This window comes from Pezoporus wallicus, unplaced genomic scaffold, assembly GCF_028554395.1.
Source record: "Pezoporus wallicus isolate ANWC-B61680 ecotype Strahan unplaced genomic scaffold, APGP_CSIRO_Pwel_v1 contig_8000, whole genome shotgun sequence".
NCBI classification, from domain to species: Eukaryota; Metazoa; Chordata; class Aves; order Psittaciformes; family Psittacidae; genus Pezoporus; species Pezoporus wallicus.
In genome coordinates this window covers 814,429-842,311 of record NW_026635009.1, presented here as the reverse complement: position 1 = coordinate 842,311, position 27,883 = coordinate 814,429, and the positions used below count along the sequence as shown (strand labels likewise).

The window sequence follows — 27,883 nt, the reverse complement described above, 5'->3', positions numbered from 1 at the left end:
TCTGTAAAGTTGGCGTCAAGGAAAAAAGATGTCAAAATACAGAGACTGAAAGTGAAGTCAAGCAGTCTATTACCACTGCTTGTACAAATGATTAACAAAGACAGCATGACCTGTTCCACTGCAGAGAAAAAATAAATCATTCGTTGTCTTCAAGTATGGGAGATGCACTCACAGTGACAATAGAGGCATTCATTTTATTACTTTACAACAAGGAAATCTATAGACTCCATAGAAAATTTACAACCAAAATGGAGCTTGTGTGAAGAACGGTGCTCGTATAGCAATGGCAATGTAAAGTCCACAAGTTCAACAGAAGCGTATTTTAGTGGCTTTGCTTCCTCAGGTTCCAGTCTGACAGAGCACCACTGAAATCAGCCCCTTCATCTCACGTCCGTCTTGTCTTCTGTTTTTTTGTTTGCCTCTTCGCATCCTCTGAGCCACCTGCGTCAGAACCAGTCTGCCCGAGAGCACGTACTCCTTGCAGCCGGGTCGTCAGCTGTAGCAATAAGGGAATCAGCTAGGCAAAGAAAAGAAGGGGAAGCAGGTTGCGATTACAATGGTATGTAAGGTGTGAATGAAAACCTTCTTCAGACCTGGGCATCCCCAGATAAACAGAATTTGTTGCAAAAATGGCACATCTACAGATACCAGAAAATGGCAGCAAGTCTTGGGAGGGAATCAGACCAAACTTCTGGAAATTTCTGACAATTGAAAACTAAAATGCTTGTCAGTAACTTTTTTTTCCCTGCAGTAATCCAGCCAAGAACAGCAGTTTGAGTCCTGAGTCTAGAAAACCACCACTGTTTTCAGTGACAGCAAAGAATATCCCAGAGAATCCCATGTTCTGAGCTGTCTTACCTGTGAGAGGAAATCAAACAGCACAGACAAACTTCTTTTCTCTTATCAGCAAAACAGAAACCCGGACATACCAGTGAAGGAGTGATTGGCTTGTTAACAAAGCCAGAGGGGTTATATAGTAGGTAGTTATATTTCTCTTGAGAGTTTTATCACTAGGGAGGGTATAAAGCTAAAGAGACCAGACTCAATGACTTGCAAGATTCTTTCCAGTCTGATTGCTCCTGAAGTAAATTAAATAATTATTTTCATTTCTATTGTCACTGAGTCTGATTATCTGAATTTGAATGCTACTACATTGTTTTTTTCTCCCAGAGCCATCAAACGAGAAGATAAAAGTTCAGAAGTGGCACAGGAACTCACCATCACACTTTTTTTTAATGAAGGCTAACTGTCCAATAACATGGCTACACTGTGGCTTTTCTTAAAATGTGTCACATAAGAGGACTGCTGACTGCATCTCTGCCTGGGTAACAACTTCAACAAACCCTCACTTAACACAGTACAAAGTCTTCATTGTTAAGACAACAGTATTTGGAGAAGACAAAAACACCCATGACCTACCTTATCGTGGTTGTAACCAGCCAGCAACAGAAGCAGAGTCAGTGGTAACGCAATGTAAGATCCTTGGGCAATGTCTTGTTCAGGCAGCTTTCTCTGAAAACAGTGGGGACCATGGATGTTTGGTTTTGGTTTTTTTTTGTGGTTGGGTTTTTTAAGTCATTTTGGCTATGAAATCCCTCAGCTTTAAACATCAGCAGTAGGATCATGTGGCATGTCCAGCCCTTCCCATCTGACTTCCTTCTAAGTGCTGCCTTCAGCAATTTACTTTAGGTTCAACTTCAAAGCAGTCCCCTTGGTCAGATTCATTCATATTTTACCTTCTTCCCGGGGTTTGCTGTTCATTAAAGCTAATGCACTAATGGTCAGTCTCCACTTTACAGTTTGCTGGTGTGCTTAGATTTACTTTCCACACCTCTGTGATCATACTACAGCAACCATACTAGCACGAAAATCTTCCAGGTCCATCCTCATCTTTCATTTATAACTGCCATTTCAAGTTTCCCTCACTTTCTGCTGGCATCTGAGCATGCAGTGATGCAGAAGATCATTTAAGTATTACAGAACAAACACTTCACTAAATTTGACTGCACTGTGTTCGGAAGTGCACAAACACTCAATACTTTCCTGACGTCCTTACCTGCCTCCCGTAACATACCAGGTGATGCCTTAAATGTGGCCAAAGCCAAATTCATTGTCACTTTAATGCCTCTCATAAACCTCTTTATATTTACATTAATAGAAAGTTTGATCAAGACCACAAAATACATACAGGCTATGCTACCAGCCATTGCTCTCAAGGTGAACACTTGAACATTTAAGTATTTTGTACTTACAGTGGGACTGAAGATCAGTGTAATGTGTTTATGATATCCAATAGCAGAGAATGAAACTTGAGGCAGGGTGTAATCATACTGTGATTTAGACAGTGTAGAATCCAGGAGCACCACATAATTCTGTGGGTAAAAAATACACTCAGTATAGAGCATCAGTAGCAGCCCGAGACAAAATCAGATTTAAAGGCAGTTTAACAGGCTTCAAATCTTCCGAGACATTGGTCGCTTCAGCACGAATACACCAGAAATAAACTTCTGTATCTTTAGAGAAAAAGATTAAATGACCTAAGCTCAGTATTTATCAATATCCTTACCTCACCATCTCGGAGCAGTGGTGGGAAATGGAAAAATAGGGATAGGCCTAAGTTGACTGTATGAATTGGGTTGTCAAGATTTTCACTTTTGTAGAGCTTCACCTAGGAAGGAAAGAAGAAAGCACAAACCAGGTACTTTTAAGCATCACAATAGATATTTCAGACATCCCACATCTTAAGGGATAAAAGCACTTCAAAATTCATCATGTGTTTTGTAAACAGAAAGTTGCCAAATAAAAACACCTGGAACTGTTCTAATCTGGGATGCGAAAAGTCACAGAAACAGTCTTCTCACAGAACTTGAAGTAATTCAGAGTAACTGATGTCTGATATTTTCACCAATCTAGTGTATTAAAAGTAGCCTGTGCTGTGCATCAACCAGAACCAATTAATTCTTCTAAATAATCCCAGCAGCTTCATAGAATTTGCAGCTGGGGGTTGTTTCTATTTCTCCAACAGGCTCATTTTGCTTGATTCCAATTTCTGTACACTGAAATTTAACAAGCTAGACATTCTCAAACTATAGAACAGGCCTGAAGTCCACAGCAAACACAGTCTGCTCAGAAAGTAGCATAATTAAGAGAGGATTGTATCACAGTCAAGTAAGGCTGGTAGAGGCAGCAGCACCTCCTTACATGAGGCTGCCTGAACACACCGATTTTTATCAGCCACTGTGCCTCCTCCAGAGGACACAGTAAGCAAAGTGATGGGCTTTGTGGACCACTCTGAAGCAGCACCTGTACCACTGTTTGTAAACCTCTGGATCAGGTATCTGCAAGACTTGGCTCTCGTTGCAGACAGAGCCCAACTAAATTCTCATTACTTCTGCTCAGTGCTACTGTGGTTGCAGCTCAAACCACAGGTCAGCAGAGCATTTCCAGTTGTTTCATCAAGCCCATGTCACCAAAAGGGACAGACTGAGGTCGCAAAACCACTCGCTTGTGTCTGTATCAAATCTCAGAACATCTTTCAAAGACAAAAACTTCTGCCTTGAAAGCAAAGGTGATGATATGCACCCATCAACAGCACATGTGCATCACATGCAACGTAAGACCCATCCTAATATGAACCATGTACTGGCCTGTAACTTCCTTATAATCAAATTTTGACATCCATTCCTGTTTGCTTAGGCTGAACTGAAAGGGTATAGATTTCCCCAGAAAGATAGGAAGCTTGCTCAGGTGTTCTTCAGTAAGGTGATACATTTTCCCTTCACACCTTCTCTGAGTGTTGGATCCTTTGGATGTCTCCCAAAAGCCCAACAGCTTAGCATGAGAACTTGGCAGGTGAGATGCGTAACACACTAGTCTGAAATAAATCCAGGCATTACATTTATATGCAAATGTACGTAGCTTTCAAACTTGAGAAATGGTACTGTAAATCCTACCACACTACTGTGCTTCCAGCATTTGCATGCTAAGCCAAAAACATCATGGGGGTTGTTTTTTTCAGCTCATAGTGCAGTGTTCTGAATTTTGAAAATTTCAGCTTTACTATTTGTCTCTCTTATAACTGTATTTTAAATCCATGTGTCCTATGGCATCATTGCATTCACATGGTATCTTCTTGCTAGCAGATATGCATGTCAAAACTTTCACGTATTTTAGGAATTAATGCTGTTCTCTGGTACAGAGGACTCATTTCACCTCTGTTGTCTTGCTCTCCCTAAGGCCAGGGAAGAAGAACCAGAAATGTACAGGCCAACCAGAACAAAGGATTTCTTAAACATACTCCCATGAAAAAAAAAGTGGAAACACTGAAGCAAGCAGTCAGGAACACTGGAATCTTAATTCTACCTGGAATTCAAATTCACCTTCATTAAAGTATTAGTCATAATCTGAACTAAATGTGTGCTCTGGCCAATGAACAATTTCCAGTGACCTTGCCAAAAACCAGTGAAGCCAATGGCAAACACACTTAACAAAGATGAAAGGCTTGAACTTACACATAATGTGGAGAGATACTCAGAAGATGTAATTACATTTCCACTTAAATCAAATTGATTAATTTGCCGGAACGCTATAATATTTACATCACCAATGTCACTGTTCCCAACCTGCAACATAAAACACAGCCATGTTTTTACCAACACAGGAGCAGTTAACAGGACAGCCAGCACAACACAAACACTGCTCAACTGTTAAAACAAAAAGCGTATTTTGTTCTATACTAACCACATGGAAACTTGAAGGCTTTCCAAGTGCAAATACTTTTCCTCCAGAGTGAACAGCTTGCGATTAAAGACTTGGACATTATCAGTACAAGACTGATGGCATTAAGTTAAACTAAAAATGGAAGAAGTATCAGAAGCATGCATTATTTTGTAAGAGGCTGAGTTACATACAAAGGAAGGCCTGGTACCTGAACACTGGTCTCTCTATTTTGCATCTGTGCTGAGAGATACATATTATTACGCTAGGATGTTTATGCGGTTAATTAACGAGGAATATGCTCATATAATATAACCTACTTTGAAAATACGTAACTTTATATTCTTCAAAATTGTTTAAAATATGAAACATTTATGTTCCTACATCTGAACTCTGATCAGAGTAAAGAAAGACATTTACTAAAATAAGAACTATGGCAACAGACAGGTTATGGATAGGCCAGGGGCTGTATCAACAGTCTGGTGCCACTAAGGCTGTGTATTTTTCCTGCAGGTATCTTTCAAATCCTTTCTCTCCTGGAGAAAATGGCAGGCTAGCAAGGATACTATTAGTACAAGCTACTGCATACAGCTGTCATTTGCAATACATAACCTTCAGATGATTTTCTGGAATTTGGCTTGCTCTTCCCCTTCCCAACCAGCAAGCACTCTTAACAGGAAGACACTAAGGACTTGAAAGATTCTGCCTTTCTGTTTTGCTGTAAAGGAGGGCACCCTGGTCAGGCGAGTGTCTGAGCTCAAATAATGACCATCTCCCACTGAAAAGTTCTGTACAACTAACGAAGACTAATTAACCTTTACTTGATGTCAAGAGAGAAATGCGAGGCAGCTAACACGCATCTGTAAGGATGAAAGAATATTTAGCAACATTTCATCAGTTTTCAATTCGAATTTATTATTACATTTTATAAAGATTTGCTAGCCTGAATGACAAATTTCACCTACATCAAGACTGCAGGATTTGGACCAAATAAAGCATAAAGAGATCTATCTATCAATCAGTAACTAAATACATAGATAGGAAAATATGACAATTTATAACACCCTCAAGTCACTACTGCTTTGTTCCACAGCATAAAGAAATCCTGAAAGGTATTCTATACATATACTTTCTTGATTCTTGGTGTACAGTCTTTGTGACTGTGAAAGAATCCTTTCCACTTGTTCACTGTTTGGGCTTATCTTACTTCACTTTTAAGCTATGGTGCTGAATCACACAATATGGGGCCTGTATTTAGGAAGCTAACTTGCTGAAAGCCACTTGTCTAAACAGAATGCATTCAAGTACATTGCTGCTGACAGAACAGACATAATGCCCTGTCAGATGCATTTCATAATTAAGTTATAATACAGAAAAAGAAATTACCTCAATTGCCCGATGCTGTGGTAAAGCTCTTTCGATGTGATCATTACCTTCAGCTTTGAGTTGCACATGATACACACAACCAGGCTAAAAGCAACATTCAGATGATAAATCCCAACACTGAATAATACACACTTAAATTTTAAGAAACATTAAGAGCATTTTCTAACATTCCATTTAGGATACACCACCCAAACAGATCTAACTTCACCCAGTTAAAGTCTTCCTTTTCCCAAGTAGAATATTTAACTCAAGAACACTATTAACGGTGTTTACTGCCAGCAAACATGAAAAGGCTATCACAGAAATTTCACAAGTTTATTACATTACAGTGTTAAATCATCTGCTGTGAAGTGTTTTAGCTAGAAAGAAAACATTAAACAGAAGTAAAACCTGATCAAATACTTTCTACTTCAGCAAATTGCTTACTACGCATATTATCCAACCCAATAAATAAATAAATATCCAATAAATTCAGCTTCCACATTTCCTGCAGATTAGCTTACTTCAAATACGTGCTGAACAATCAACATCAGACATACACCAAATATCCTGGCCCAGTATTTTCACAAGAGAAACTAAATGCTTCCCCAAATTCTTTTGCTCTAACAGCAGAACACTGCAGAACAACTGCTAGACATATTCAGAACCTTGCCTGGGGGCTCAGGTCATGTCATGAGAACTGTTCAGTGTTTGTGGGAGGCCATCACAGTGTACTAGCAGCAGGTTCTAGAGAGTTCTTACTAAAAGCCTGTTCTACTACTTATACATTTATCCCCCTTTACTAGAATCAACATTTACTACACAACAGTGTTTCCTAACACAGGCAGACTCAAGAGAATCTAAGCTAGCAAATGTGATGGGGGAACAGAAATTGGAAGTTAATTAATAAAACATTTTATTGCTCCATTATCACATTAACATAAAAGTAAATGAGAGCATTCTCATTCTTACCAAAAGGCCACGTAGCCTGAATTTGCCCTCTTCATCAGTTATCGTGTCTTCTCCATAGATGCTACAATCCTTCTGCCCCACAGCTTCTACTGAGATCCCCTGCTCAGGCTCTCCATTTAAAGAAGAAACCGTACCATAACAGCTAGAGGTATAAAAAGAACCAACTGCTACAGATGTGCTGCAAATTGATGTACATTTTTAATATAATTTATTGGTATAAATCATGAAAAAGTACTTAATATATTTAGCATAGCATGGAGAAAGTGAACTTGTAATGTGTAGAATTGGCTGCAGTTCAGAGCACAACTTCAGGAATCCAAGTTCTCTGACCTCCATGAACAGCAGCACTTACCCCTGAGGGCAAGAAAAGGAAGGAACTTGAAGTCAGGTCCCTAGAGTAGTCCTCTTCCACTGGATGCAGCACAAGCCACTTCCAGTGCCACCAACATAGCACTTTCATAGCAATACTTCTCCTTACAGACCTGCCATCTGGGCTTAGCTATATATCAACATGCACGAGATAAGGCTAAAAAAAAGTACTTATACACAGCATAACAAAGTTAAATTGTGCCTTCAGAAGTACCTTCCAAACCTTCAGAACAGAGGTGTATCAGGAGAAGACATATATTTTGCACCATGCCTCCTGACAGAGTAGGTAGCATTTTGCATGACATTTCAGCTTCACTGACCTGTAAGCTGTTCTATATCCAGTTATCCGAATTTTGAGATTCTGTCCTTCCTGCACTTCAATCATTTGTGATGATGGTTCAAAGCGAAACTCTTTCATCATCGGTTTAAAGTAATACTGCCCTGGGCTCTGCAGAGAGACATAAACCAAGCTGTTTACTGATAGCAGCACAAAAATTCACCAACTCCAAACAACTGTATTTCTGCAAGAGCTCCCTAAAGAGCTCAAGTTCTCTATCCCAGCTGCAGGTTAAACTGGTCAAAAGGTGTGAACACTGAAAAACAGTGAGCACATCAGGCAATAAACCCATGAAACTCCATTAGGTGATAAAGCCTGAAGAGTGAAAGGAAACTAAAACCTTACCACAAAACCTCAAGGAGAAGGAAGTGACCAGGAGAGAAGGATGTCTGCAAGGAAACTATTCAGGCATGTTTACGCACATACACAGATCAATAATCTAATTAGATTTCTTTCCTTTCTTTCAAATGATCATCAACAAATTGGCTTGTTTCATGCTTACAGACTGCAAATTAGTAACTGAGATCCATCAACATTATCTACTACCTGTTGTGAAGAATCTCGTTAGGTTAGATTTTGCATCTTTCACTTGGTAAGATTTTAAGCGTTGTCCGGTCTGAGGGACCTACATTGCTCATTGTGGTTTCCAGTTTCAAAGGAGGCCTACATCCCCTGCCACTGAAGGGAGCCAATAGCATCCCTATTTTGGAGGGCAAGTAACACAGCATTGCACATGCAGCCACAATCAGAAGAATTCATTTCAACTCACCAGATTGGAAAAAGTCAGCATGCCATTATCTTGCGTAAGGAGGTTGGACCGAAACACCCCTCCGCTGAGAGACAAAAGAACTCCAGCAAGAGCCTGGTCATCCTCTGACTTGATCTGTTTTTGGAAAAGCAGTAATTTTAAGTGTGAGGACTGCTTTACAAAGAAGGGTTCAGTTCAGAAGCCCTTTGCAGAGTGCATGGATGGGCTGGCTCTGAGCGTTCGGCTGCAAGCAGAAGAAAAGTAGCCACATCTGCAGCCCATCCCTTTCTGTGAGACTGCAATGCTACAGAAGCTTCTGCTGTCACCACCTGGGCAGTCCCAGCCATGCATAGCATGTGCCACCAGAGCAGTCATTCTCTATCACTTCACAGGACAGCTGGTGGCTAGAACAAAGTATCCCAAAGACTAGAAGCAGATTGCACATGAAAAGATCACCTTGTGGGATAAAAATCATTGAGAGAATGTGGTCCAACTCTACATAAGCAAAGAAACCCAGTCTTTTGGTCTGCAGGCTCCTTCCCTCTATAAACCTTGCAAAATAGCTTCTGCATGGTAACTCATGGCCTGCAACTCAGGTCATCCACTGAGACTTGTTTCCCCTGACAAGATTATCACCAAATCCCACACCCATTTGTGTTTGGCTGGGAGACTAAGCTAACTTTTTTGCCTATCTCTAACTGCAAACACTATTCATTCAGAACCCAAAGTGTTTATAACATTACCTCAAATGTCACCCCAGCAAGAGCGAAAGCTTTGAAGTCCCCAACTGTTCCTTCTACTGCAGTCAAAACAAACCCTTCTTTCCGAGCGGTGACTGTATATTCCAAGTCACTGTGGAGTGGCCCGACACTTCAAATAAAAGGAAAGAACTCTTTTAAAAATAGCACCTGGATAGCACATACACATTGTCAAGTCACCACTGCATTTTAACTACAGAATCCAAAAGATCAAAACTAATCTGTTAATTACCTGTAAGCACCTTTGTCATCAGTGAAAACTGTGATGAGCGGTGAAGTTGCTCCTTTTTCACCAATGATAATCTCAACACCTTCCAATTCAGGATGAATTCGCCCTTCCAGAAATAAGCCTGCTTTTCCATGAATCTCTATCAGCTTTCCAGGACAACTCTCTTGGTCATTGCAAAAGGGATTTCAGACAAACAAGAAAGTCAAAACACACTCACCACTTTGTCTTACAACAAGAGTTTAACTACTTCCAAAGTGACCAGTTGATGTTCTTTAACTTCAGAATAAGAGATCAACCAAGACAATTGCATGGCCTCTCAGCACATCTCAAAACACCAGAACATTCCCAAAATCAGTATCTGAGTTACAAAGCTAAAAAGTTCATCTCCAAAACGAACATTCTGGACTTGCTAAGTGCTTTGTTAAGTTACATGCACTGCAGCCATGTACTGGAGAACATTCCAACAACGTGCCCTTCTAGCTGATACTACCCATAACTTGGACAAAATTCTTTTGAGTTCAAATTCAGGCCAGCATATGTCATGTTTAATGACATAAGTAACATTTTATTTGCCTCCTCTCCAACATATTTAGAACGTGTACAACAAAGAAGCACATAAAAAGGGATACTTAACATTATCTAGTGATTTCAAAGTCTGTTCACTTACACCATCTGAGCAATCTGAGGGCAAGATGGACAATGACTTACAAGTAACATTGATTGATGATAATCCTTACAATTCCGAAATTTACTTTTTTGTGACTATTTTTATTATTGTAATTTACTACCAAAAAAAACCCAAAACCAACCAACAAACTTAACAGAAACTTGAATTCGGGAACAAACTCAAAAGACAAACATTGCTTTGCACAACTATTTGTCTAAATGAGAGTAAGATGAACAATTCTGAGCATCTAACCCAGAAATCTAGCCCTTCCTCTTGTGCCACGTGGTCTTTCAGCATTTGGAAGCACATTCTGCTGATACAAACTGTATCTGCACCCTCTACCAAATACCAATGCTTCCAAATTTCAGAGTGAAATTGGCCAAAAGAAATAGCTGAAACGGACACTTTCCTAATATTACCTTTGAAGACCTAGTCATACATTCACCTACATGGATACCCTTCTGCCTTAAAAATCTACTCCTTTGAAGGTAGATTTTATTTATATTTACCTCCACTAACAACTGTTTCCACATAAGGTGGGTAAAAAAGCAGTTCTTTTGATGATGGTGTTACAGTAATTTTCTCTCCAGACCTGTAAAACACAAATAAGATTAGAAGAAAACAAAATTAGCAGCTCCCATGTAGAATAGAATATTTTATTCTATTCAGAGTATCAAGTGCATATTGACCCAAGAATCCATCGAAATACCCCAAGGAAAAAGTGCCAACAATAACCTAAGCAAAGTTCATACTATGGTACTAGTTTTCATTTAGCTGACAGTCAACAAGAACATGCACGGGTACCTATAGAGCACCTTTCCTGCATAGAATATATCACTATTCTGTCTGATGGCAACACCAAACAACAGAACAAAGATTACACCGTGTCCATTGGAGCTTGGTATTACCTTGCCCAGTACGAAAATTCATATAAGAATGGTCCTTGGAGTTCCTCCACCATTTCTTGCACTGGTGGCTTTGCTCCTTCCTCCTCTTGACCCTTCTTTTCTCTCTCCTGTCGGCGGGTCTCGATTTCTGCCAGCTGCTGCTCCCTACGTAACTCCTGTACAGATTTCAAGGGCCCCAAAACTAAGGCAGGCTCACTGTCAATGGATGACCTGAAAGCACAGGGGAGAAAACAAAATCAGCTCCTTCCACATGGAGGGATAAAAGCTTGTTTTATCTGTTAATTATTGCCTTTATATCACAGCAGACAAGTGCTAGGATTTATTTTCTTTTTTAAATCAATTCCTGCAATTTATTCCAAGCACAGCTAAAACTTTTAGCCTCCGTATCAATCAGTTACTACAAGAAAGGCACATTCATAGGGACTACAGGTGACCTACTTGCCCTAGCAGGAAAGGACCTATCTGCAACTCTCACAAATTCTACCTCATCATGCAATAACCATTCAAGAAGCTACATCCCTGTTGCCTCCTTCTCCTGCGTGCCTCAGCATCCCACTGCAGAGCCAGTGTCATATGCCTACACATCAACCACTTTGCATCGTCCAGCATCTTAGCCTAGCTTATGGTAAGCAGTCTTGATTTTGTACCAAGGACCATACACCAGCTCTGCTGGGGGGGCAATAACCTCCCACAGCAGCACTGACAAGCCAGCAGGGGTGGTACATTTTTTGAGTCTGCAAGAGTACTTTTAACAGAGCCCTAAACTGAGAAAGAAAAGCAGGAATTCCAAACCTGACAACAAGCTTAATACAGAAAGGATGAGTTACACAAAATAAACAAAAATGCAGGTCAGCTCCCTATTTTTATTCATAATAGGACCTTTCCCTCGGAACCTACCTCTCAGGAGTCTACCAGGAGAAAACAACTTCTATCACAAATAAATACTTCCAATAGTTGGCAATTCCCAGGAAGAGCTCTGAGTTCTAACCTATCTGCCCTATAGATTTGAACCATCCAGCTATCCTGTTGCTATCCACTGAAGAGATTGCTAGGTAAGTTTAACCACATTATTTCTATCAGCTCAGAACAATGCATCTTGTTTCCCTTTCCCAGATCTTACACCCTCTCTTTTCTAGCAATTTATTCTAGTCTTCAACCATCCTTTGTATCTTATCTTCTGTCTCTTTTGCAATAGTCTGAAAAACTGCCAGAGAACATTGCAAAATTCTCTATGAGGAGTGAACTGCAATGATCATGATTACCTTCCCTGCAACCACTTTAGATTATCAGGATAGTTGTCTCCCACATCAGTCTTCACCTATATTCTGTCTTTTTTAAGAGGAACAGATACTATTACTCTACCACACTAAGTTTCACCAAGGCTTTAAATTATTTCTCTGCAGTCCAGAGATGATATAGAAACATATATAAAAAAATTGTCTTAAAACCTATAAACACACAGTCTCCTGATATCCATAGTAAATTACTACAGTGTTATTTCCAAGCATAACAAGCCATCATCAAAAAGTGTTAAGAATCAGCTCTATTTTTAGTTGGGGTTGTTCAGGTTGTTTTGGTTAACTGAAAGTTAACAGATCCCTGCCATGGATCTGTTTTTAACAAACTTGTTAAAAACAACTGGCTTGCTTTTTAATCCAGAGCTGTTCCTTTTGTTTTGATGCCACTTCACAAATTGGACTTTGGCTGAAAAGCTTCAGGTAGGCTTGAACACAGACATGCTGTGGCAACTGAGCTGCCTTCAAAGCACTTGTCTCAAAAGAAACAACCAGCCTAGAAGGCCAGTACAATATTCATCTCCTCACTAAGTTGTTTTTAAAATCCTAATGGCATTCTGCTGTCTCGATGTTTCTTTTCCAACTGCTGTGGTTGCTCAGTAGTTGCAGTTACAGGTTGAACAAACTCAGGGAATTCAAGGGAATGCTCTGCAGGTAATTTGTTCTCTGAAAATATATTTCTACACTCCAGAAAGTTTGAGAACCCATAGTCTAGAACAAGGAGACATTAGCAGAGCATTAATAAAGCACTCATCATTATCAGACACTTCCAGGCAGATCTGGCACCTCATACAAATAAAGCTGTTCCCAAATCAGTGCTCTGTAGTGAGCTGTCTGCTCAGCTAAACATAAACTGGCTTATTAGTGTGTGATCACTCTGCATGGTTTTCCTTTTATAACCCTCTTTACACCAGCAACAATGCTCTAAAGCAGATTCTCATTCTGAGGAAACAAAAAAAAAAGAGAAAAAAAATAGATGCTAGTGCTAAAGAGCTCAGATGGAAGCTAAAACAATACCCCTGAATTCTGAAATTTCAGTTCACTAAAGTGTGCAAAAAGATAATAATCCCTTATTATCATGACACACAAGCAGAAAGGGACTATACTGAAATGAAGTGACAACATTCAAAACAACAGCTAGGATGTATTTACCTATCTACAAAGAACTCAAAGCACATCTCAGCATAAAAACCTCTTGCAGTCTAGAGCTGGATGCCCTTTAGAAAACAGCCCCTGTGGTATTAAAACCAGAGTAAAGCTTTATGAGAGAGATGTCTTTCTTCCAGTTTTTATAGCACCAAGATTTCTTTGTTCTTACTTAATAGTAATAGTCACATCCATCAGTTTATCTGTTACAATCGTGCCAAGGACATGGTGTCGAATCGCAGTGAGCGTCAGTATGCTAGGAGAGGACCTGTAAATCAAAGTGACAGAGATGAATTCAAGGTCCCCCTCCTAAAGAAAATAACCAAATTTTATTTAGCAAAGTTTATGCTCTCATCTCTAAGTCAGAAGTGCTTTATAAAAGACAACATACAGATTACACAGCAAAGTTGTAGTGCTGAGATATTAGCATATTGGAAAGGGAGCATTTTCCAGCTCTGAACCCCAAACTATGGCATGACAACAGGCCAAACCAAGTCCTTCCTTTGTTCCTCCCACTTCTTCTCAAACTAAAGCTGACTTGATTTCATATGTACTTTACACACAACAGAAGGACACTCAAAAGCTTGTCATACTAGACGTAGTTCACCAAGATGCCAAAAGCCTGACAGTGCTTTGCTGCTGAAAGAGGGTTTCTGCTTCTATCCATTCGCTCACGCTGTGCTGGCTCTCCTGTTGAGTGCATCAGTTTTGATACACTAGCGCAGCAGAAAAGAAAAAGATCTTAATGCTGAATTCATTTTCTGCCATGTTCATGAATTAGAAGTAGTCTGGGAACAGAAATACTCTTTTTGGAAGCAAAGAGCCATTAAGCACATTGCCAGACCACAGCCTATATATAACTAGTAAAACATGGCTATCCTAGGAAGATCAGCACTGCTTACTTGTCATTAGGGTGAATATTTATTCAGCTTGCAAAAACTGGACAGAGAGGAATCAAATCACCAGAGAGTCATGGCTCTAGGGATGTACAACAGTAAGTACATGCCTCTGAGTCAACTTACTATCCCATCTTTTGCATTTCAACTCTCTCAGGTGATCAACAGTTTCCACTGTAATATCTCTCCTTTGTTACAAAACAAAGAAACCAGTATTAGACAAAAGGCTGACAAAAACATCCAGTTAAAATACCAAAAGCATCTTTAAGCCTATCATTAGCTATTTTTTTAAGACTCAAAAATGCAGGCGAACGTCTGATACATTTTCCTAAAGCTCCCCTCTATTGGTCAGAGACAGTCATAGCAACGCATCCTGAAGTGCTGAAACACATCCTGAAGTTGCTACAGCAGAAAGAAAGCTTTATGGAAGCGTATCGATAGGCTCTTACGTGTCATAAGTGTAATACTCATGTTCAAACTGGTGGCAGGAACGTGGTGTCACTTCATATACACCTGTAAATATTAAGTCAGAGAATGATCCACTGGAAAAATTCAAGGTTAGTGTGTTGGCTGCAATCTCAAGAGACCCATGGTACAGAAGCAATTATAAAATCTGACTATATATCTCCCTTTCACACAAATGCTTGTCAATTAATTTGCTTCTGTACAGTCACAGATCACTATTGGAAGCTGTGCAATTTCTCACGTATGCTGACATAAAACACAATTAGGCATCACCACAGATAAACATAATTACAAATGGAACAAACCAATCAAGCTCAGATGTAACCTATTATGGTCCCATAGCTAATACTCTTTGACTAATTATAGAACCATTGCGTTATTGTATTGTGAATGAAACCAATGGCTCTAAGGATTAAATGTTCAAAGCTGAAAATTGGATCAATACCAAATAAATTTGTTAACTGTTGTCCTAAGGTGGCCTAACAGAAAATTAGCTCTAAGATGTTAACAGGAAAAAAAAAATCTAATTTAAAAACATTATTTTTTCCTGTTATAGATAACCTTGTGGTACTTTTACCAGTTATACCTCAAGAATCCTGTATTGAAATTAAACTCATATGACCAAGGTTATTTGAACACGCTCTTCATTCACTGGAGATCAAAGCCCTTCACCAAGTAAAAGAAAATAATTATTTTACTTCTGGAATCTGTATTTAAGTAAAGGACTAAATAACACGAAAATTCCAAAAACTTAGAACAGAGCATCTATATACATATATATATGTACACATATGTATAAATGAAATAATGCCTCTCAGAAACCACAAGAGATTTCTTTTTAATTCCCATCAGTATTACTTGACTGGTTTCTTTTGTTTTTTAAACTAACATTTTAGAGCTGTTACCTGGCTTTGAGAGACAGAATCTATTAACTCCTTTGGACAAGTTATAAACACCAACATTCTCTGGTCCATTTCCATCCTGATAAAATTCCTGTGAAGCCACAACACAATTCACTGTTACTAACTTCCAAACAACAAAATTAAAACAGTATTTGCCTAAACATACATTAATGCTTCTCTTTCATAGCAGTTAACATAAGACCATTTCACTAAATCTGAGAGAATAATCTCAAAGCACTCTAAACATGAATGTTGTTGTGCTTTATGACTGCATAGAGACATAAGAAAGCCTTGACTCCAAGCATATCCCAACCTACCTTCACAAATTTACTAAAAAAATACAAGGATGTCCGTTATCTACGTACCAGTGTAATTGCATGAGAAAGGGAGCACCTCAGCATATAACCAGTCTGCCTGAATTCTACTCCCGAAACATCTTCCTCCATGACTTCCACCTCCAAAGATTTATTCTTCCAGCACCAGTCTTCATGTACAATGCTGACTAGAATATACACCACACAAAGCATTTTAGTAATGTAAACCTGTGTGAATAAGAGCAGGTTTTGTGGTACAAAAAGCTCATATCACTTTAACTTCCCTGACAATAAACTTCAAAGCCAGACAATGACTGCTGGAATAGACCTGTCTCACTGCAGCATCACCAAGAATCCAGCATGTCTCATAACAGAAAAGCTATTATAAAAAGGATTAATGAAGTCTGGTCACCCTGGGAAGTTCTGCAATGTGCATTACCACTGTGACAGTCAAAGAAGCCTACAGGACATCAGAACCTAACCTCCAATTTCATCAGGAGGAAAGATGTTCTGACTCATGTATAAAAAGAGCAATCTGTATATACTGCTTCCACATCTTTCTCTGGAAAACAATTTATTCCTGTAGGAGACCAAGGCAGGCTGGCCAAAACACATGCTGCTCTTAGGAGAAGTATTCTGGAAGCAGGGTCTGCCCCTAATCTTAGGCTTGGGATAAGCTCATTATTAAGCTGCATGGCTCTGAGTTACTGGCTGGGTTTAAACCACAACAACTCTTGTATTTTTCCTGATCCTCTTAAGTTTCAAAAGTAGTTCCATGGTGGGCATACTGCAAACAGTATCTATTAACAGAAGTATACAGATTAAGTCACAAATTTAGCTACCAAGGTAAGACTTCAAGTAGTTCCCCATAATCCAACCTTTGTATTTGCCAGGTAGCACATTTTCAAATGTGAAGGCCACTGAGTCCATGCTTCCAGAGAGCTGCAGGTTGCGTTTTTCACCCTGGCGGCTCATAGACTGTAAGGTCACCACCAGATCACCACAAGCATCTGCGCAGAAAAGACAGAGAAAATGAGACTGCATTCTGGCTTGCCAGCTTGGCCTCCAAGCAAGCTTCGTGTGTACTAAGGTTAAAATGATAACTCTCTTCCAGTAGAGAATCTTTCCAATTAAAACTCTTATATCCTAAGCACATGTTTACCAGTGCTTTTTTTTAATTCTTCAGGAAGTTTGAGACTTTAAATCATAAAAGAATATGGCAAGCAACAACCAGAGGCCAACATTAAATCCCTGGGCCCACCTTGCTCTGCAGAGACTATAGGGCCCAGTAAACACCTGAGAGACAAAACATGAAGTACAGAGAGGATTCAGAGAGAAAAAAGTCAAGCTCCAATCATCATCTGCTGAAATCAGTAAAAATAGCAGCAGAGAGAAACCTTATACTAAAACAAAAGAGTAAAAGCTCACGAAAAAGAATAGAGATTGCAAGCTTCTGTTGAGAGCTTGAGGCTCTAGCCTACAGGTTTTTCCATGCCCTGCCTTTTTATTCCTTGATGTCTTTTCGCCTCCAATACTCCTCTGATTGATGTACAGTACAGAAAGTGTCAGCCAGGAGCATTTCTTTCTAGAACTTACACATCTTCTGAAGAAAAGAGGTCAGAATTCCTTCCTGAGGAAGGAATACTTGCTTATTCCTAGCAAGCATCAAAATTAGGTACATAACTTTACTTCGAACTTTATCAAGGTACATCACCAGGCTGTAAGGTCTCCCAAAAAAAGAGCTGATGTGTCTTGATCTAAACAGTACTCATTCACACATGCAGTGCTAAAGTTCTCTGTTCTCATTTCCACTTCACTTTCAGAACTGGCTCACCTAAACAAGAGATCTTCCCTGAGACGGAAGCCAAAAACTGAGAGAAGGTCACATCCATTACTGGTCTGTCTGTAACAGTAACAGGGAACATTTTGGGTTTCAAAGCCAATCCTGCTCTGGTCTCAGCTTCTGGAATAATCACCTGTGGAGTATATGATATCAAGACACCACCAGCTTTAGATACTAGTCGAAACACACCACTCTGCTGAGTTTGATCCTCTCACCAGAAATTAGAAAATGGAAATTTACTGTAAATCCCAGCAAAGCAAAACTAGTCTCCCAAATACACTTTCCAAAATTCTGTAATAAAAATCCTCCAAAGAATGACAATAAAACTGAGCTAAATATCCTCCAAACAGCTCAGTTTGAAAAGTCTGAACTTCATGATGCTTCTGCATTAGCCTGTTTCATTATCTATGAGGACAGTTAGAGGAAAGTTAAGTTGAAACTTAAACAGGGGGAAGTTTAGATCGGATATAAGGAAGACGTTCTTTACTGTAAGGGTGGTGAGGCACTGGAATGGGTTGCCCAAGGAAGCTGCGAATACTCCATCCCTGGCGGTGTTCAAGGCCAGGTTGGACGAGGCCTTGGGTGACATGATTTAGTGGGAGGTGTCCCTGCCCATGGTAGGGGGGTTGGAACTAGATGATCTTAAGGTCCTTTCCAACTCTAACTATTCTATGATTCCATGATTATAACCATGCACTTCCTTGTCTTCCAGCCTGCAGTATCTTCCACAATGCAAAATTCATGGTGGTTCTGCTACAAGTTCTCGGGAAGCATTTAGGCAGCTGAGAAAAGTAAACATTACATGTCTCATAGGATAATATATTAAGTTAAGTCTAAGGGATATCACAACTAAAAGGAGAAAGAAATAAGAGCTTTCAACTGAAATGGCCTGATATCCTTTTAACAAGTGCAAAGAACAAGGAGCATGGGAATCTCAGCTTATTAATGGAAAAAAAAGGAAATTACTGCCATTGTTTAAACAGTGCAAACAGGAGAAAAAGACAAGGGAAAATCTAAATTTAACTTCACAAATTTTTGAAACTAAATGTTTAAAATCTCTAAAACCTCCCAGCAGTCCTATAATGAAGAAATGGAAGCTTCTTCTTACCTGAATGTTGTATGTCCCCGATTTTGCCTTAAAACAAAATGCTCCCTGTGGGTCAGTTTCTGTCGTAACTAGTGATGCTTTGTCCTTATCTTGAGGCATCATGGTTACCTTGTATTTACTAATCTGTTTGACTGTGTCAGGGAAACGAGTTACTGAGATCCGGCCACACACACTGAATCTGTTACATAAAAGCCAGCCATCAATATAAGTATCCTGATTTGACAGAGCTCATAAAAGAAAACCTTGTTTTAAAACACCTTCCTTAAAAAGTAAGCCACACTGTGCTGAGGTCCTAACACATGAATTGAAATTGATTTCTCCTGAAAGAGTATTCATACAAAAGAGATACTGTAAGCAAACACAGTGGAGCAAATACAAACTCATGTACGATTAATGAGATCTTTTATTTTATAAAGTTACCATGATGTTATGCTACATTTCTATTTGCAAGCAACTTGTTTCACTTTCCCCCATCACTAACCCAATTACTTCAAGCCTTTTTTCCTGTTTTTCTTTTCTTTCTCCCCAGGCAGCAATTGACTCAGGATTGCCATCCTTCAGGTTTTAAATAGTTTGAAATGATTTGTGTGAAAGACCTCAAATATGATAGGTAATTCACTGGAACACAACCCTAGTACACCTACACTTGTGAAAAAAACAAGACAAGATGCCAAATTAGAAGCTGTTAAGTTTTACTTTTCACTTTCAACAGCACGTATTTAGTGACTGAAAACAACCCCTGTAACTGATCATTTAATACCACACATGGATTTTTTCTTTTTAACTAACTACCTAAGTCTGTATGACCTAGCTGCCATTTGCCTCAGTAAGGTCCTAGTTTTCACTTCTCTGAGAGGCTGCCACTATTTCCTCGTCAGGGTAAACTCCTGGACACTGAATCATGCCCCATTTGCCTTCCTCACTGTCATTACGCTGGCTGATGCTCAGCAAAGAATCACAAACAAGAAAAGGATTATTCACATAAGACAACTATGACCTTGAGAGTGAGCAATAAAATATAGATGTTTGGTATACCACAGCACCAGACAGCTATGTAAGCCCACTCCTGCACATAAGGAGACTATCCGAGGTGCAGTATCAGTGGCACAAAGCCACTTGGTTCACATAACGTTCTAAAACTGCTCAATGTACCCATATCTTGGCATCTTCATTTGCAAGGAAGAGGTTAAGTGCATACTTTAAGCCTTAACTAGTATTGAGCAAAGTATTATCGTATTAGCACTCACAGTGTCCCATTTACCTTGAATTTCTCAAGTAACATTTAGCTCCTGACAACAGTACACAAGTCTGGGTATGACATGGGAAAGGACCTTGTCTACATAACAAATGACATTTTTATCCCATCACCAGTACATACCCTGTTGCAATGATGTTTGCTAGCTGAGGTGTGTTTGGTGCAATCTTCACAGTAATAGTATCAAAGAACAGATGCTCTTTCCTGGCATGAATTGTGTATGTACCTGTTGTTATGTTCTCAAGGCGGAAAGAGCCATCAGCTTTTGTTTTTACTGTAATAAATAACAACAAGAGTTAAAAAAAAGAGCATGGATTGATTGTCTGTCCTTATGTGCCAAAAGAGCTTTATGCTATTTTTAATTTATATTGCACAACAAAGAAACAGTATTAAGCTTTCATACTAGACCAACATTCATTCTTGTATTTAAAAGCACAATTTGGCACAGGGGTGAAAGAAACTAAGAAATTTTCAGCAGCAAAATAAACGAACACCTAATTTTCTCATCTAAGCCAGAAAATGCAGAATTCATCAACTGCATGAAAACCACTTTTTCAAATAAATGGCAACAAAGGTAGTGTATTATCCTGAAGTGTTAATTCCATCTCAAACACTACTACTGTACTTCAGCTTAATAAAGGCTTTCCTGTAGCAACAAAGACCAAGACCACTGGATACCTTTAATCTGATTGTTCAGAGTCACAGTGGCATCAGCAACTCCTTCTCCTTCAGGACCGTTCAACACTCTGCCTGTGACGGAGAAACCCATCACATGGAAAACAGGCTGAAATACGGAAAAAAAGTTAACATTAATCTTTATTCAGTGAAAGCAAACACACCTACAGCAATCAACACTGTTTCCCACACACGCATATATATAAAGAAAATTTATTTCCAGCTTTAAGAAAAAAAGAAAGCAGCAAGATAATCATAATGAAAGTACGTATCAGTCTCCACGCATACCATTCCCCTATGTACAGGAACCGATTCTCAATTTACCTGCATCAGGACAGTTCAGAAGACCCAAATCCCAGATCATAATGCCATTACACAAGGCACTCTGCAAACCATAAAAGCCTACAGGCCCTTCTCCAGAGATCTGACAATCTGAATGAGAAAATTTAAGCAACCTGAAAGATTACTGCCCTGTTTGCAACACGGACATGTAAGTGAGCATAGCAGACCACTTCTTCCTATTTTGTTTCTTCTGGTAACAGGGACTGAGCGCAGAAACACAGCATGATGCTAGATGCTGCCTTCTACCTGCTGTACAAGAGGATATGCACAGCAATGTCTTCAAACTTCTTGCAAAGAAGTTTTTTTAATAATACACCTCCTTTCTGCTAAGATCAGTTACACTTTTACAGGAATGAATGGCACAAAAATATTATTTCCTCTGAATGCCCTACCTCAATTTGTAAACTGTCATGCTCTACAAGGAAGTCCAACCTAGATGGCGCAACATCAAAGGTAATTCTCTCTCCCCTGTAGAAAGGTATCTGAAAGAAGACATATCACTTTGACTCCTAAGAAGCAATGATGACAGAATTATTTTCCTTTACCGTTTTCCATGTCCTTATCACCATCACACACCTCTATGAAAGCTCAAATGGGCTGCAAACTTCCTGGAAAAAATAACTCTGAGGGATGGAGACAAGAATAAGGGCAGTATTTCAAGAGTGTCTGATGGAAACCATATGAGATTATCTGAAGAGGCATAAAAGAAACCGTCTACTCAGAATACAGGAAAGGTACTTGGATGTGCAAAGGCTTACACATAGGACATTGTATCACCACTAGAACGGTTAAAGGAATTAAGAAAAGTTTGAATCTCACTTCGAAAGCATACAGACTGAGAATGCAGGACCATCACTCTAGTGCTGCACAGACAACCATGCTCCTACACTACCTGCATATTATAAAGAGAACAGGCAAAAAGAAAACAAGAGAACTTAAAGGACATGAGGCTGTAGCTAATTGAAACTTCCAGTCTCCCAGCAGCCTCTAGGTGTTATTCTGTGACTGGCCAGTGCATTCAGGTAACTCAGAGCCTGATTTGCAATTAGTCCAGAAACCACACCACAGAGCCCTATTACAGCAACTTATTTCAGTGTTATATACTTTAGGTTGGAGGTTCCTATTCCGATTATTTCATCAAATTCAAAATATTTCAACTATTTATGTTTTAACAGCTATAAAGTTATGCATTTAGAAAATTAAATTGGGGAAAAAAAAAAAAATCAACAGACAGACAAATAATGAACTTCCTAGATACTTACCACAGTGTATTTCCCACTCGGGAGAGAAAGAAAGCTGAAAGATCCATCTTCTTTTGATACAACATTGCACAAATAGGAAAGAGACTCATCTCTTGACTGGAATCCATCCACAGGAGAAATACTGCAGCCCACAACATCCTGTGGCAATAAATGCAATACAACTTTTTTTCTCATGGGAGAAGAGAGAAAGTAATTACGGGGGGGATGTAGGAGGGTTCAAAATCCTATACTGTGAATGAAGAATAGGAAGTACAAAACCATTTTAGAGGCAAGGTTTGACAGCACACCTTAATATTCACATGTAGGTAAAAGGTAGAAAAAACAGCCAATAATCAACTTCAGAGTAATCAGGACAGAAAATATGGAAATTCAGCATTCCCCAGTACCCCAGAACTGCAATGCATGTCTTAACATCAACTGACTTCAGTTCTGCGGACAAGGTTAGTATTACAGAACAGAGCTCTACAAAACACAGCACATGTCCAAATGTTTCACATTCTTTTCATAACACACTTTTAAGGTGGCAAGAGAAGCCGTTGAACTTTGTCTTCACATCAAGAGGTCAAAAAGCAATTAAGACCACATGCTGAAGACAGATTACAGCTCCCATATAGTGAATTTCTGGATTTGTCTGGCAACATCTTGTGCCAGAAGCTGGTCTTCCACCATGGAGAAGCATCACCCTCATGAGGGAACGCATTTACTAACCAACATTTAACATGCTAAAATGTGTAACCAGAAAAATAGTCCTAAAACTATAGCCCTCAACTCTGCTGACCCACAAGGAATATACAGATCAATAACATGATGTGAACTGTATTGTATTTTGCACTTGTTCCCTGCTTCAGTTCAGGTCTTAGTTTTCTATGCCCCTGAGCAGCCTGATTGTTGGGGAACCTGGCTGTTTGAAGACCATAATAAGGATACTGGGGAGGGACTCTTCATTAGGGACTGTAGTGATAGGACAAGGGGTGACAGGTTAAAACTTAAATAGGGGGAAGTTTAGATTGGATATAAGGAGGAAATTCTTTACTGTAAGGGTGGTGAGGCACTGGAATGGGTTGCCCAAGGAAGTTGTGAATGCTCCATCCCTGGCAGTGTTCAAGGCCAGGTTGGACAAAGCCTTGGGTGACATGGTTTAGTGTGAGGTGTCCCTGCCCATGGTAGGGGGGTTGGAACTAGATGATCTTAAGGTCCTTTCCAACCCTAACTATTCTATGATTCTATAATAACGAAGAGTTTAAAAGAGTTGAAATTAAAAGAATTTCTTGCGTCCAAAAAATATGTAGACCTTAAGCCTCAATTTTGCAACACTGAAAGAGATGGCTTGTGTTACACGTCTGAGTAATTCCATGGAGGTCACGTGAAAACTCAGAATGCATACAAATATTGTATTAAAGGCTATTGTTGGAAAGGGGCGGGGGGGGATGGAGGGCGGGAAGAAGCAAAGAGCAAACAAAAAATACAGCTTGAGGTGTTGTACAGTTTATGTTTCCTATAACCCAAGCTCAATGAAGGACAGAGATGAGTATCAGGGCAATATGAATCTGGAAGCTATTTAGCTGCTTTCTGTTTATGTCCATACTCATATTGAAAAGGTATTGATACACCATTACCTCTTTAGTGACCGAAGAAGAGAAAAGGAGAAACATGACCCCTTTCATTGGTTCTCCATCACTTCGTACTGACCCAGAAACATTGTAGCCTGCAACAACCAGAGGGCTAGCAGCATAAGCATTAGAACTGGTCACTCGCACCACTGTGTTTGACTGAAATACAGAAACACATATATCTCCATCAAAAGCAAGCACTTCATTTACAGCACCCAAGTAACAATCAGAAGTTGTACACTCAACAACAGAAACAGAGGCCAGAGAAGCAGTGCTCAAAGAGGCTACTCAAAACGCAAAGACACTAAAGCAAAGATACTTTTCAAAACAGCATTCTTTCTGTTTTACTGATTTAGGAATGGGTCGGGATCTCAGAGCTTCTCAGAAAGCAAGCAGTCTGAGAGGGAGGGATTAGAGCATCTGCTACAATACTTAAGCTCTTGCAAAATGGGTAAGCTTGGAAGACCAAAAGCAAGAGCTCGTTTGCCAGTTCTGCCCCAGCTGACTCCACTATCTCTAAACTGGGCCTGCATAAGGCAGTTTCTTGACAACCTAAATTAAATGCTTGAAAACCCCACTAATCTTGTCTACTCACAAAAACCCTTCCTCACACTAGCTGATCAATACACAGTCTAGCAGATCCGTCCTCACCAAACAGGTGAAACAGAACTTCTGTAGGCTCTAACCTCTTTCAACATCCAGGTAGGATGAGATGCAAAGATTTCGTATTCCCCAGGAAGCACTTTAAAGAAAGCAAACCTGTAAGGCAAGAAAGAGGTTACATCTCTTCAGCAACAGTCACAAACATCACTTTATACAAAAACAACTTAGACTCTATGCATGTTAGAAAAAATATTTCAGAACTGCTATCATCCCAGTTGATATGGCAGAATTGAAAGAAGCTTGTGTAAACAAGCAGATGAATTAAGTATGCAACACCCACACTCACTTTCCTCCAGGTTGTGTAACAGTTGCTTGTATGTTTATGTCACTGCCAGCATTTCTCAGTACAACCTGGACTCCAGCAGGACCTAATGTCTGACCTTTGCTGAGAACCTGTCAAAATGAACAGAAACCAGAGAATAAATGGATAAAAATAACTTGCAGAGCTGAAGTACAATGTTTTTATGAAGGCAGAATTAGCATAAAATGGAATAAATAAAGATAAAGGAGACTAACCTTTCCGTTCACAGAAAACCCTGTGAACACAAAGTTAATATCACCTCCCTTTGTGCAAATGTCATTAATGCCATCCACATGGATGTCTACACTGGTTGGTTCTGGAGGGGAAGCACAATGAAACAGCGTGGTAGTTAGTGAGAGAGCAAACATGAAACAATTCTGCTTTAGCTTTACAGAACTCTCACAGAAATGCATTAGCTCAAGCACGCAAGGGTTGCTGTGGAAGTCCTTCCTCAGCAAAGTTAAAGCACCCAGAAACCCTGATGTTGAAAATCCTCTTCCTTCCACTGCAGCCATTTTTGTCAAGAACTCACATTCCTTCGATTCAGTTCATGGGTTACTTTATCAGTGTCTACCTTAGAGCTTATTATCTTCTGGTAAAGTAAGAACACTTTAGTTGTTAAAACCATACAGTAAAGCTTATTTCTTTAGAAAAGCACTTGATTTTCCCTGCCAACTGCAAGTCAGAGATAGTTAAGTCTCACATTGCAGATACACTACCCTATTGTAAGAAGACTTATGAGCACTTACCGAAACTCCACCCTAGGGGAGGCTCAATTTTAAGAATGAAATCCCCCTAAAAATGAAATAAGAAAGCAATAACTGTCTTCACTGATCAAAATACAATTAAGAATGGGAAAAAAAAAAGTCAGAACATAAGCATCAAGCTGCAAAGTAACACAAGATTCAAGTGTCACTCTTCTCCCTTCCTCATACCTAAGACATTCCATTCAAAGCAGCAGCAATATCTACCCAGACAGGCTGGGATGCTGGGCTCACATCCAGCCAGCTAAGACCAAAATTAAGTATCACCATGTTTATACTCCATCCAGACCACACTTGGCTCATGTTCAAGCAGCTCAGTTAGAAAGTGTTCAAATGTATCTCTACCTGCCCCAACAGATGTGCTCTAAATCAGCCTTTAGTATTTCCACTAGGAGGTCCTGCTCAATCATTCTGCCCAGACAGGGGACAAAAAAATTTCAATCCTATTAAAAGCTCTGCACCAAAATAGTATTTATCTACACAGGGATGCTCTTTAAAGCAGTGGGCACCACATTACGTTCTGCCACGTATGTTCTGAAATTCATTCATGGAAAGGCCTAAGAACAAAATCACAGAGCTCAGAAGGCATCTCACATTCTTACACTGGGAAGGGAAGGGTTTATTTTGCGGTTGGACTAAGTGACCTTTAAAGGTCCCTTCCAACCTCAACCATTCTATTATTTTATGATTCTATTTCTGATCCCCAAGTTAACTATCTCTTTTAAAGAGCAAAACACTTAGACCATCTGAGGACAGCTTGTATTTAATTTAAATATAAACTTCTTGCCAGCTTAAACAGATATCAAACTTTTGATACATTCTGAGCTTTTCTGGTATTATTTCCTTAAGACATTTTTAACATCTGCCATTAGTCATTCAAGTTATTTTCAATTCAGTCATATCAAAACACATTCTAATAAATTTATTTGCATTTCTATAGGCAGGTAACCAAAAGCTTTATCTGTACTACATAGGTAGCTGCACTTTCTGTGCAGTATTTCCACTGCTGCTAGCACAGGGCTGTTGCCAGTAACTCAGTCTCCCAATGCTGCAGTCATTCAGATAAGCAGCATAAGTGCAACACAGCAGCTAAAGTTACCTGGATTTTCTCATAACACTTAACAAAGAGAGATAAAATACTAGCATTACAAAAAGAAACAGTTGAAAGTTTGGTCAAAACCAAAACAAATGATGTCCTGATTCAAATGTTTCATGTGTAGGGGGTGTTCTGCTGGCACCTCCATCACAGGGCAGACAGCACCGGTATTTCAGTTTCTTACCTTATCATAGAGGGGAATCATGAAATACCCATTGTTTGGCGCGCAATCTGTCTGGTATTTCAAGGTACCATGTTTTGTGTATAATTTAATCTAAAAGAAACAAAAAAAAAAAAGATACTTTAAGAAAACGTGAACAACGCCTGAACCAGGTATTCTCTAACCAAGTGCTTTTACACAACAGCTCCCGCGTGTCCCAGGGGCGTAACAGCGAAAAGGTTTATTGCAAGAAGACGGCAATCTGCCAGGCGAAGCCGGATAAATTCAGCCCCGGACCCCGAAGAAAATGCCTGAAGGAAAACCTACTTCAACTGAAACCAGGCCGCAACCACAGCCAGCGGCCCTGGCGCACAAGGGCTGTGGTCATGCCGCGCAGCCGGGCGCCCAGGCTGAGGCTCTGCAGGCTGGCAGACAGAGCACAAGGAGCCAGGGCTGCCAGGCGCCCTGCTCCGCGCGGCCCGGCCGGCTGAAGGGACGGGCGGCGGCGCCCACCTCGATCAGGGAGTAGTTGATCTCAACGTCGGACTTGACGAAGCCGCCGCAGCCCACGACGATGTCCTCGGAGCCCCGCGCCAGGACGCAGCACAGCGCGCAGACCAGCCCCAGCGCCAGCCCCGCGGCCGCCGGGACCCGCATACCGCCACCGCCGCCACCACCGGCTCCCTGACTCAGCGCCGCCTGCCGCGCTGCCGGAAG

At 40.0% G+C, this 27,883-nt stretch overlaps 1 protein-coding gene across 1 annotated transcript; it reads right to left on the bottom strand.

The window, feature by feature from the left end:
• On the bottom strand, positions 1 to 27,835 carry LOC130598913 (BOS complex subunit NOMO1). The gene is made up of 31 exons (XM_057408897.1): positions 27,680 to 27,835; positions 27,191 to 27,280; positions 25,896 to 25,941; positions 25,362 to 25,462; positions 25,132 to 25,238; positions 24,869 to 24,941; positions 24,189 to 24,341; positions 22,573 to 22,710; positions 21,703 to 21,792; positions 20,972 to 21,077; positions 20,417 to 20,567; positions 19,039 to 19,216; positions 17,922 to 18,063; positions 16,966 to 17,097; positions 16,139 to 16,275; positions 15,777 to 15,864; positions 14,856 to 14,919; positions 13,683 to 13,778; positions 11,070 to 11,279; positions 10,671 to 10,753; positions 9,498 to 9,657; positions 9,251 to 9,377; positions 8,529 to 8,642; positions 7,743 to 7,870; positions 7,054 to 7,195; positions 6,103 to 6,186; positions 4,512 to 4,622; positions 2,567 to 2,668; positions 2,253 to 2,372; positions 1,420 to 1,512; positions 1 to 517 (listed from the first exon to the last, which is right to left on the bottom strand). Exons 1-31 carry the CDS (start codon positions 27,821 to 27,823, stop codon positions 386 to 388), a joined length of 3,642 nt encoding a protein of 1,213 aa, XP_057264880.1. The 5' UTR covers positions 27,824 to 27,835; the 3' UTR covers positions 1 to 385.
• Between the last annotated feature and the right edge of the window lie 48 nt (positions 27,836 to 27,883).